Source organism: Heterobasidion irregulare (genome assembly GCF_000320585.1).
Source record: "Heterobasidion irregulare TC 32-1 unplaced genomic scaffold scaffold_03, whole genome shotgun sequence".
Taxonomy (NCBI): domain Eukaryota; kingdom Fungi; phylum Basidiomycota; class Agaricomycetes; order Russulales; family Bondarzewiaceae; genus Heterobasidion; species Heterobasidion irregulare.
In genome coordinates this window covers 1,867,746-1,878,724 of record NW_009258199.1, presented here as the reverse complement: position 1 = coordinate 1,878,724, position 10,979 = coordinate 1,867,746, and the positions used below count along the sequence as shown (strand labels likewise).

Sequence of the window (10,979 nt, the reverse complement as noted above, 5' to 3'; positions counted from 1 at the left end):
GGTTTGGAGTGCGAGGAGCTGACCAACGGATGTCGTCAACGTGCTCAACCGCTGAGAAATCTGTGTGATATCATCCGATGTTTGATTTGGCGCGAGGCCTGATACAGATGGCCGCGGGGCGCTGATGCTAAGACCCTGAGATGGAGTAGACGGGGCAAAGGGATCCTTAAACTCAGGCTGGGAGGTCTGGCCGAAAGAACGCTCGAGTAGAACGTCAACCTTCCGATGAACATCACCGAGGTCGCGATGAATTTCGCGAGTGGAGAATTCGCAACGAACGAGGCGATCCAGAATGTCGTTGATGATGGGTGAAGCACGCAGCTGTGCCTCGAAGCTAGAAGGACGAAGTTCCATGCTAGAAGCGAAATGGCTACCAGAATCCAAAGAAGACACAGGAGATGACGAGGTCACCACGACGTTGTTGTTACCGAGAGGAGACCGTGAATTGCTGTGCAAGGAGATTGACGGTGTTGCTACGCCTTGACGATGGAGGATGGAGTTGGCGAGGGCGCCGTTCTCAGACGAAGTGGTGCCAGAAGCGCCGTGATCGTCCACGGTGGCGAAAGTATCGAAGTTAGCCAAATCTCTGCCCGCGCGAGATTCGAACGCTGTGATCTGTTTGTCGCTGTCAACGGATCGGGGAGCGGGCGATGAACGGAGCCATTCGGGGCCGGGCGGTGACTGTTGGAAGCGGACTCCAGCATCATGGGCAGCATCGTGCCCCTCCGCAATAGGTGGGGACAGCCTGATGCCACGATAGAGGGAAGGGGACGAGGAAAAGGTGAAGGGAGATGACGACTGATCCTGCTCTCGGGCAGCCGCGTGCGTCATGAATCCCGAGCCAGGACCTCCATCGTCCTCGCTGGCCCGCTGTCCACCGGGAAAGAAAGGCATGGATGCGGGATTCAGGGTGGCGCTTTTGGCCATGACAGCTTTGGATGCGGAGGATGTGATGCAAGCAGTATGACAACGGTGGCTAATCTGGAGCAGGGCACGTTGAGTTGGCGTTGGGTCAGCGGTGTGTCGACCACAGCGTGTCTGTGCAGGCTGGGAGAGGAGAAAGAGGCTGACCTCGAGATGCAAAAGAATGTGAGCTAGGCAGATCCCATGTGCAGGGATCGAGCAAGAGACAAACGGCTTGCGGTCAGTCGTCTGGACCGTCTCGTAAGCCGTGGCTGCCTTTTGATCTCCCCGCCTGATGTAACCGCGGCGCCAACGCACCGATCACTGACATAGCATACGGGCGTAATCTCCATATACAACGCATCCACAACACACAGAACATAGCAATCCTTTACGTAGTCTACACAGAAAGCCCACAAACTCTGTCATGCACTTCATGCCACAGTGTTTGCGAATGAGAATCCCATAATGTGGTTCTGCGGATTCGCGTCGGGATCATCTAAAGATAACAATGTCGCCTGGCGAAACAGAGCCCTTGAAGCGTGAGCCGTCAGCGACATCGTTCATGTCCACGCTTGGGAAAGAAACTTACCTCTTCAACCTAGTGACCATGTTTGGTTTCTCATTTCCTGTGATAGACTGCGCGGTTTGAATCGCTTGTGCCTCGGGAAGGTCAAAGGCTATCGGAGACACCTATAAACACAAAAGTCGATCACTATTAATTGGGGAGCTTCAAACGGCGGTGTCACACGCACAGTGATCGTGGCGCCACGGTACTCATGTTTGTCGAGCTTCAAAGCACCTACTGCAGATGCGGCTCTCTCGAAAATGATTGAAGCATAGTAACGACCTTTCTCTCCGCGGGAGCTCACAACCGATCCCTGGCTACATCTGATTGTGATGTCCTTGATGGTACCACAGGGCGCGAACAGCTCGGAGAGGTCAGCGACGGTGATGTTGGAGCTCAACTGTAAAACCGCTCAGTCCCTTGGTCCTGACCGATGAAAGCAAAAGCACGAACGTTACCGACGAATACGTATTTCCACCTTTTCCTCCTTTCGGCCTGCTCTTGTCTTGCCGCCTCCTTCTTCTGCGCTGCATGCTCGGCTGCCTCAGCTCGCTTGCGAGCCTTCGTGGTCGACTTGGAGCGTACGCGGCCACCGTCTGTCTTGACGACGGGATCAGCATTTGGCAACTTCGCGAAAGCCTGATAAAATCCAGGTCAGAGCGTTATATAGGAAAGCCACGCAAGACTCACCTTCCGAGAAACACGTGGCCGGTTGATCCGCCGAGGCTGAGGCCTGCGCACTTCTGAACGAACAGCACTGGTCCCGGCATCAGGATTGTTCACGTTCAACACGTCCGAAGAGGATTGGGGCACCCTGAACCGAGTCATTTTGTGACTGTTGATGAGAGAGCGCACAGGATTGCGAGAGAAAGTTATGGGAGAAAGAGATAGAGAGTCGAAGGATGGGGTGAGCGGAAGCCCTCTTGCAATCCCGGTTTCTTATATGCCACAGATGAAGTCGCTTTGGCGGTCGTGGCATAGCGGTGGCCTTTGCCAGGATGCCTGATAGAGAATGGCTAAGCGAAATGGACGAAGCAGTGTGGCTGCTTGTGGCTGGCACGAATCAAAGCGACTCCGCATGGGTTGCGTAAAAGCGCTGAGTCCGCATATCGATGGGACGGAATTCACGTCCATAGCTGTCCACAACGGTCGGCATCGGCCGGAAGGGCACGTGTGCCCACGGATCCCTTGACTGAGTTCACCGAAGTTCACGCTCTGTTATAGACTCGGACATATGGCTGAGCAGACTATCCAAACCTATCGACAGCTCCTCAGGGAAGTCGCCAAGGCTGTGAGTGGCCTTTCTTCCACACAGAACACACATTGAATGTCGTCATTCAGTCTATTTCGCCACGATCCCTACGCAATCGGACCATTTCCTTGAACTTCCGGCGAATGTTCGACCAGCGCCCGAGTGGCGAAGAGGCTCAATCATTTCATTATGATGCCACAAATGCGCTCACCTTCATGCGGGCGCAGAGAATACACAAGGTGCGCAATCGAAGAGTTTCACGAGAAGCCAAGTCACTGACACTACTCACAGACGCTGCTGGACCGGTACAATCCATTATTTGACCTAACAGCAGAAGAACGGATAGAGGCCACGGCGCACCGGGTTGGATTCAATATGCCTATCACTCCAAAGAATGACAAGGATGCATAAATTCTTCCAACGTCCTTCGCCTTTCGCGATTCCTACGTTTCCTTGGAAGTCGGTGGAATTCATAGTCCTGATCTTTTTTCTATCCTCTGTGTCACGAAGAGCTCATCGACTGTCAATACATGCCAGCGATGGGTCCCACGACTCAGTAAACCCCTTACAGTGACCTACAGAGAAGAAATATCTCAGTGTTGATCGTGGTGCGAAACGGCTTAATAGACGCTCCTCGACGCTGGAGCGCTGGAGCGATCACTAAGTGCTGGTATCGGAAGAGTAGGTATATATCAATTGAGATGGGTCCATGCCGAACAATCCCGTCCACCGTGCTCTGATGATGCAGCTGACATTGTGCGTGCTGAGCTCTCCGTTGATGTTTGGGTCAAACTGTCACAAACTCAAGTGCAAGCCTGCTCATACCTGGTACCGACCCAGCCCAGTCTAAGATAATTCAACCAGTGGGCTTATCGTGTAAAACTGTCTCGTGCATTGGGATGTACACGTACAATCCCTCCTGTAATGTTGTCCAGTAACGGACCAGATGAAGAGAACTTACACTGAACGGGCCCAATTGCTTCACTCACATTGACAGAACATATGGAGGCGTCCACAGTAGCGGATGGACCGAGATACAGCCTGCATAACACAGCAAAATAAGAGATATGGTAAGATCAAACAACGAGGGCTCCTGCAAAAAGAAACATCGTTAAAGGTATGATTTAGTGGAATACGTCGACACGCACCTATGATTGTCTCTTTCCCTCTGACGCTGCGTCTGAAAGCGCCTGATCGACCAGGCCCCACCTCTCCTGCAAGATTTCCAGCCCAGGCTTCCTTCCCTCCTGTGTCCCATATAGCGCCTCAAATACGGCTGCGACCCGTCTCTCTCTCTCCTCATACATGCCTTCCTTCGACACGAAAGCATCTACCACCCTGCCAAATTTCGGAGCAGACCGTCGCCGCGTAACTTCAGACTTCAGATCTCCAAGGCCAAACGGTGAATTGTGAATATATCTTTGGTCCTTCACGGTGAATGCCCTGTCGATGGCATCGTCCAGACCCTCAGCAGTTATGAATTGTCCCGATCGGTGATAGAGTGATATGAGCGCTCGTAGTTTGGAAGGAGGAAGAGAGAATTCTGGAGGTGATGGAGTGGGTTTTGACGAGACGTGTCGTTTCAAGAGAGGGCTCCGTCGGACAATGTTGCGCACGGTTGAACTCGACATTTTGTTCTCAGAACGTAGGTTGGGAGCGAGTGTGACGGTGCAAACGTGCAAGGAGAAGTCAAATCCCGTCGGGAATACCCGAGGTCGGTAGTTTCGCAAGACGCTTGCAGGTGAGCGGCCTTGGAATGAGACTACTAACTTATGTTTGACGAACAGCGTACATCACTGAATCTGCAGAATCAACGAGAGCACGACTGGCTATATCCGAGGAGTACAGAAGATGGCTGAGTACATTGTCTGATTACGATGAAGCCCCTAGAGTCGAGCTTTGATGTTATACTTTGCAAACAACTCTGCCTCCTTTTTCTTGTATTGAGCAGCCTTCTCGGTCAATTTTGGTGCCCGCTTCAACTCCCTCTGCCCGACTTGCTGTATATGGACCTGTGAGAGTGAGTGGTCTCAGTCAGGATTTGACAGAACAATCAAAAATAAACCTACCGCATCAGGACCCTGCGACGATGCTTACTGTCAATAATTTAAGAATAACAAGGAAGAGTGATGAGCTTACATCTGCAAGGCGTAGTGTACGCAAACCTGCCCAGAGAGCAGCAAGCTCGGTGTCTTGGCTTACACCCTCAGCGCCAAATGATTGGATGGCGCGATCGACGACCTGCAGTGCCATGGACGGCACGACAAACTGCAATACCTTATCAGCAGCTGTTGAAGAAGCGTACAAACAACTTACCTTGGCGATACCGATCTCCTTGAGCGCGCCCTTTGGCTTGTACTTGTCGATCTGCAAGGCTGTCAGAATCGAGGATGAACCGACCAGACGCTGTACTCGCCTGCAAAGCTGCGCTCAACACAAGCAAGCGAGCACCTTCAATCTCCGCACGAGACTTCGCAAGATCGGATATGACAGTTCCTGGTACGGTGACACGAAGGGTAAGAATTTGTCTTCTAGTCGTAAACCGTTGGACAGACCGTGCTCGTAGAGGAATTTTCCAAATGTCTTCCTTGAAGGGTCGGTTACTCGCTTGAGCATGGTATCCAAGGCATATTGAGCAGCGCCAATCGAACGCATGCAGTGATGAATCCGCCCAGGCCTTGCACGACGTCAACGAACAATGCCTCCGAGTGTCAATTAAGGCGACTCACCCCAGTCTTCCTTGGATGATCTATCTAGTGTAAGAAGGCAAGTAGGCCGCAGAAGATTAAAAACTTCACCTCAAATCCTTTACCCCAGCCAAGTACAAGATTGCCCAAAGGAACGCGGACATTGTCATAAATGACTTCGCAATGCCCTTCCGGAGCATCATCATACCCGAAAACCTTCATAGCACGAACAACCTTGACTCCAGGAGCGTCTGCAGGAACAATCACGACACTCTGTTGGTTATATTTACTTTGGTTGTTGGGATCGCTCTTGCCCATGACGAGATGGAGTTTAGTTCTAGGGTCGCCCGCGCCACTGATATACCTGTGTTCAATGTATTGTGAGTCTACATATCAGAGCTTGCTGATACCTCGAGACATACGGACCATTTATGGCCATTTATGACAATGTCGTTGCCCTCCTGCCTGATGGATGTTTGGATGTTTGTTGCATCGGAGGATGCGACTGGTGGCACCATCAACATACAATTCCCAGTTGATAGCGTCGCTCACTTACCGAAGCGTTCGGTCATAGAGAAGGCGGAACGAATCTCTCCGTTCAACAGAGGTACGAGCCATTTCTTCTTCTGCTCCTCGTTACCGTAGCGAGCGAGGACCTCTAGAGTGTTGAGTTCAGAGCGCTTAAATGGTCTAACATTCGATATGAAGGCGCACCCATATTGCCGGTGTCCGGTGCTGAACAATTCACGGCTTCTGAGCCCATGTGCCCAGCACGACCGAGGATTTCAGCCATGACAGCGTACTATCAAGTTGCTGGTTAGTCTTACACGGACTTTTGTTGAAACAATCGCGGTAGTCCATACCTCGAGATTAGTGAGCACACCGAGTCCAGGATAAAGCGACTTGCTCAGGAAAAGGTTCCAGAGCCCCAGTTTCCGTGCCTTGATCTTCAGATCCTCAATAACAGGTATGACGGTCTTCCACCGCTGCAGAGAATCATCTGGCAATTGAGCATGTGCTACCCTTGTCGCGGGGACCACGTCCTCCTAGATGAACGATGAGCATGGACAGAGCCAGGGAGCCGAGGGCCCTACCTCAATGAAGGAGATGAGTTTGGCAAGGGTATCCTTCGCAAAAGGCGAGAATTTGTCTTCCACCTGGTATTGTCAGATATATATCAAGTCTCAGGAAAGAGTTGTGTATTTCACCATCGCCCATGATGCTTCGGAGGTGAGTTCAACTACAGGATGGTTGGCCATAGTGGTAAGGATTATGACAAGGTCGAGAAGTTACCCCGCATTATATGATCGTGGGTCGGGGCGGTTGATACCCGAGAAGCCGACCGGTTACAGGGGTACCAGACAAAGCCAGACACCCCCAGAGCAGACTTGCTTTAGCCCCGTGGCTAACCAAATATTGCGTAAAGGGCATAACATTGACATGGTAAATAACGTAGTACACTAAAAGTGACAAGTCCTTAGCATAACGTAGTATCGTACACTCTTCTTCCTACATAAAACGGCTGTGCTGAGAAAAAGCAACCAAAAAACCGGAATCAAACCCAAATCGCAGAGATCGAAAAGTCTAAGTCATACAAAGCCTCACGCTCGTTGCGATCACGGCTGTCCATCACGCTGGTCGTTGAAGAGGTCGACTCCTCCCAAGCTGAAGGGGATGTCAGGGGCGGCCGTGAAAGCGCCTGCATCGAACCCTTGCCCCCATAGATCCTGCTCCGCACCGCCAGTGTGATACCCTTCTGCTTCTATGTTTCGAATATAGTCAAGACCTCGGAAAGGTAGACCCGGTGGAGGAAATGTAGTCGAGGGCGTCATTGAAGGAAGCCCTGGGAAGCCTATGCCCAACTGCGACGTACTGTCGTACGCTAGGAACGACGGGTCAACGGTCGACGGCCGAGCATCAAGTGTTGAAAATTTGAATGCATTTTCCAGTTGACTGGGCTCGAACATTCCAAGGTCGTTCTTCTCCCGTTCGGGTCTACTCCAAAGATCGCCGATTGTGTGGCTGAACGGATTCTGGGGCGGAGCGAAGTCAAATCCGTACGGTGCTGAAGGACCGCCGTTCAGAGGTGACACAGGTGGGTTGAGAGATCCGAATGAGGGCGTAGGCATCATCTGCGGACTCATTTCGATAGGGGGATCAGCTAATGGCATCGGCGGAGATGGGTAGCCTTTGGCTGATGTGGGCGAGCTATGTGAGCTCTGATTTGAACGCGGATCAAACCCTGGTGGGAAGGAAAGGCGATACGGGTGTGATGGTCCCGCCTTGACATCAGTGTCTTCGCTCTCGCCGTGACCCCGTTTGCGTGATGTTGAACGCGCGCGCTGCGCTATGCCCACAAAGACGAAGAGGAGCGAAAGGTCAGAAACAGCGTTGATTCAGATATCAAAATGACTCACAATCGTAGTGAAGAACTGAAGACGCGTGAGATGGCCGCGATGGGCGGTTGGTAGAATCAGGTGACAGATTTCTCCTGAGCTTCTGCTGATTCTTCATGACACGACTCGAGGGGTTCGTAAACGAGCTCCTTCGTGCCTTCCGCTCGAAAGGGGAAGGCACTGGCGCGATTCGAGAGTTCGAGGAATTTGACACAGGCCCGTAAGTACCATTGTGAGCAGATCGGATCGCTTCGCGGGCTGTCTCTGTAAGTTCTGTCAGCAGCTCCTTGCACTTTCGTGCCCCAGGCCAAAGTCCTTCCCAGGATTCCAACGCGGGTAAGCAACTCTGCGCTTCCTCCATGGCAGTGCCTGCAGCCTTCCAGTCGGCTACATGCATCGCATAGAGTAAAATGATGACTGCAGAGCTGAAGAGATGCTGAATGAAAAAGGCGAGGTGATGTGAAGGAGGGACAACATTCTTAATGAAAGGAGCAAGGCGGATGCAGGCGCGAGCTGAAGATACAGCCTTCGCGGTGGAGCGTGGATTGATGGGTTGATCTCGCTTGACGGGAAGGAGATTGCGATGCAAAGCGGTCAAGACAGAGTAGTAATGGCTACAGAGCACTGCGCTCATGGAAACTTGGCTCTCGTTGACCGGACTTGACTTGAAAACAGGGGGAAGGTCGTCCAACCATTTCGTCAGCTCCTTATCGAGTTCTTCGACATCGCGCTGCAACTGTGCGCGCCTTTCCGGCTCCAGGAAATCCTTAGAGTTGTCCACGCCGTAAACTTGTCGCATGACTCGTCCAGCGATAACGTAGAGTGATTGGAGTGCGAGAAAGCCAGACATAAGTGAAGGGGAGTCAGACGACATTTCGTCGCCGTTGAAGAACGAACACAGACTCTCGTCGTCGACAGCGACAGGAAGTTCGACGTCACAATCGACGTCTTCAATACCTAGTGGACGACCTAGCGCGAGAGCGAGCATACGATCCAATGTGTAAACTCCCCACCATATCTTCCGGCGGGTCTCGCTTTCAATAGGCGGAAGGTTAAGACGGCGAGGTGAACGCTGTATATGCAAAATATCAGAGGCTTATAAAGTGATCGCATCTGACACCATACTTACGTGAAGACCCAAGTCCTGAGCTGCACGCACAGCTTGGCCTATTAGAATCCAGGCTTGCGGCAAACAATTAACCGAGCACAAGAACGAAGACATCAAAATGAAGCATTGAACATGTGCCACTTGAATGGATGCATGGCTGATGTAGTGGAGGATGAGGGCTCTGTATGTCAGAGTTGAGGTCAATCGCGAAGCTAGAGGTAACGCAGGATGTGTATTACCTTTCGTAATATACCATACCCATCCCTCCATCGTCTTCTTTCTCGCCTTTGAGGCGAGGATCATCCACGAGTTGGGCAGCACATGCAAATACGGCGAAGACCAGAGCAATGAAGGCCGTTTCGCTACGCGCCAGTTGCATGTCATCAGTGCGGTCCATAAGGTACTTATATTGACGAATGAATGTAGGCTTGTCTATGACCGGTAAGAGAAAATGAAATCTTGAAAAATATGCTTCAACCTGGCGCCCACAAAAATTTCAATCCTGAATTCACAACCAGCGAGCGTTCTCGAACTTACCAGCTTGTCCGCCAGGTCACGCTCTGGATATTCAACTTCTTCAGGTTCTGGGAGAGCGCGCACCTTGCCGAAAAAGACAGATGCAGGGAAATAGAGCCTGTTGGCGCTCGTACCAGGCGCGTTGGGATCCTCGGACATGGGAGACACGCGGAAGTGAGGGGATGATGTAGCGTTTCTGAAGGACTGTATGAGGGACATGGTGGACGAGCCACCTATCCATCGTAAGTGTCCATGCTCGTCGAGGGTGAGTTGACCGAGGGAATCAGAGACATCATCCTCGATTTTAGCGGAGACGCTCGAGTCAGGAGTGGAGTGGTTATCAACGGAGGTCGATTGTGCGGCTTTATCCTTGTCAACTAGAGACTGGATAATAGATGCAGCTGATGGAGCACTGTTTGGATCAGATATATCATGCGGTAGAGATGCGCCGTCGCCGTTCTGGCTCAATTGTCCGAGTACGGGTGCAATCTGAGTGAAAAGGGACTCCATGTGAAGGAGACGCGCCTCCAGCTCTTGCACATAGCTAGAAGGAGCCCCGGTCAAGACGACTTTACGAGATTAGAGGACAAGAGGTCGTACTGTCTGCTGAGTGCAGCTCTGTCTTTCGTTTGGAGCCAGGTACATTGAAATCCAGCGGTCGCACACTGAGAGCAGGTAGGCTCGTTACCGTCGCACTTGATCTTCTTACGACTGTGGAGGATCGAAATCGAATGTGGGGTACCAAACGTGGATATTCATAAAGACGGACAGACATAGATGAACCTGGGACGTACCGACAAGATTCACAGGCACGCCAGACTCTTCTTCTCTGGAGTTGGATCGGACGTTGGACAGGATCGGGTTGAACGGCTTGGTCGTCGATTCGTTTCTTCTTTGCGGGATTCGTCATGGCGGGAGGGTTGGAAGGGTCTGAGTGGCCCATGGAGTGTGGTGGAAAGCGTCAAACCGGAGTGAGGGCCGACTTGTCACTTGTCCTCCCAGCGCTTCAGGCCATCCTCGTCCCCTGGAGTGTGCACACGTGACGCAGGTTCCTGACACATAATATGTCGTCGGACTTCTTCCCTCCATGCTTTTCTCTTTCCCACTGCTCGCGAGCCGGCGCTGCCCCCGAGTGTCTTCGTGTTGTCTGCAGCGTGTATTCCGAAACCACCAACGGAGACATGAACTCTCGGTCAGGCTCGACGCGGACCGGCGACTTGAGCCATCCATGTCCATATGAGGCCCACCCCAGCGATGACCTGATGCTGTCAGCGTTCAGCACATGGCCAGGTGATCTTACTGAGGCCTAAATGACAGGATAATAGCGCCTTAGTCTTTTCAAGCTTATTCGGTAATTGTGTTTTAGATGTGTACATTCCGCCTTGGCTCATATCTTGACTCGTCCTCGAGCGCTAGTGCGGGCGGTGCGGGTCGACGATGACGGCACGCGGGACGCACCCCATTTTTAGTGAGTAAGTGCGATCTCATATGACTTGCTGTGGTACCAAGGGAGGGTTTAATCATCGGGGGCGACATTGTAGTGGGCCTT

General features: G+C 52.0%; 6 protein-coding genes across 6 annotated transcripts; 1 reads left to right on the top strand and 5 right to left on the bottom strand.

The window, feature by feature from the left end:
* Positions 1 to 101: 101 nt before the first annotated feature.
* On the bottom strand, positions 102 to 911 carry HETIRDRAFT_439136 (uncharacterized protein; the record flags this gene model as incomplete). The annotated part of the gene is made up of 1 exon (XM_009545743.1): positions 102 to 911. A coding segment is annotated over exon 1 (792 nt), but the record flags the coding sequence as incomplete, so codon positions are not given.
* A 426-nt stretch (positions 912 to 1,337) lies between these two features.
* Positions 1,338 to 2,299, bottom strand: HETIRDRAFT_313698 (uncharacterized protein; the record flags this gene model as incomplete). The annotated part of the gene is made up of 5 exons (XM_009545742.1): positions 1,338 to 1,437; positions 1,496 to 1,596; positions 1,659 to 1,871; positions 1,925 to 2,110; positions 2,162 to 2,299. 5 exons carry the CDS (start codon positions 2,297 to 2,299, stop codon positions 1,338 to 1,340), a joined length of 738 nt encoding a protein of 245 aa, XP_009544037.1.
* A 406-nt stretch (positions 2,300 to 2,705) lies between these two features.
* Positions 2,706 to 3,134, top strand: HETIRDRAFT_416053 (uncharacterized protein; the record flags this gene model as incomplete). Its single annotated transcript, XM_009545741.1, has 3 exons — positions 2,706 to 2,762; positions 2,813 to 2,962; positions 3,015 to 3,134. 3 exons carry the CDS (start codon positions 2,706 to 2,708, stop codon positions 3,132 to 3,134), a joined length of 327 nt encoding a protein of 108 aa, XP_009544036.1.
* Positions 3,135 to 3,871: 737 nt separating this feature from the next.
* On the bottom strand, positions 3,872 to 4,354 carry HETIRDRAFT_102931 (uncharacterized protein; the record flags this gene model as incomplete). Its single annotated transcript, XM_009545740.1, has 1 exon — positions 3,872 to 4,354. The coding sequence occupies one exon, from the start codon at positions 4,352 to 4,354 to the stop codon at positions 3,872 to 3,874; it is 483 nt and encodes a 160-aa protein (XP_009544035.1).
* Positions 4,355 to 4,521: 167 nt separating this feature from the next.
* On the bottom strand, positions 4,522 to 6,671 carry HETIRDRAFT_381841 (uncharacterized protein; the record flags this gene model as incomplete). Its single annotated transcript, XM_009545739.1, has 14 exons — positions 4,522 to 4,735; positions 4,793 to 4,804; positions 4,863 to 4,991; positions 5,040 to 5,098; positions 5,136 to 5,219; positions 5,279 to 5,400; positions 5,453 to 5,472; positions 5,522 to 5,774; positions 5,837 to 5,915; positions 5,967 to 6,068; positions 6,125 to 6,212; positions 6,274 to 6,456; positions 6,505 to 6,567; positions 6,619 to 6,671. Coding segments are annotated over 14 exons (1,373 nt in total), but the record flags the coding sequence as incomplete, so codon positions are not given.
* Positions 6,672 to 7,026: 355 nt separating this feature from the next.
* Positions 7,027 to 10,340, bottom strand: HETIRDRAFT_311972 (uncharacterized protein; the record flags this gene model as incomplete). The annotated part of the gene is made up of 7 exons (XM_009545738.1): positions 7,027 to 7,757; positions 7,828 to 8,878; positions 8,936 to 9,095; positions 9,154 to 9,392; positions 9,452 to 9,974; positions 10,031 to 10,141; positions 10,225 to 10,340. 7 exons carry the CDS (start codon positions 10,338 to 10,340, stop codon positions 7,027 to 7,029), a joined length of 2,931 nt encoding a protein of 976 aa, XP_009544033.1.
* Between the last annotated feature and the right edge of the window lie 639 nt (positions 10,341 to 10,979).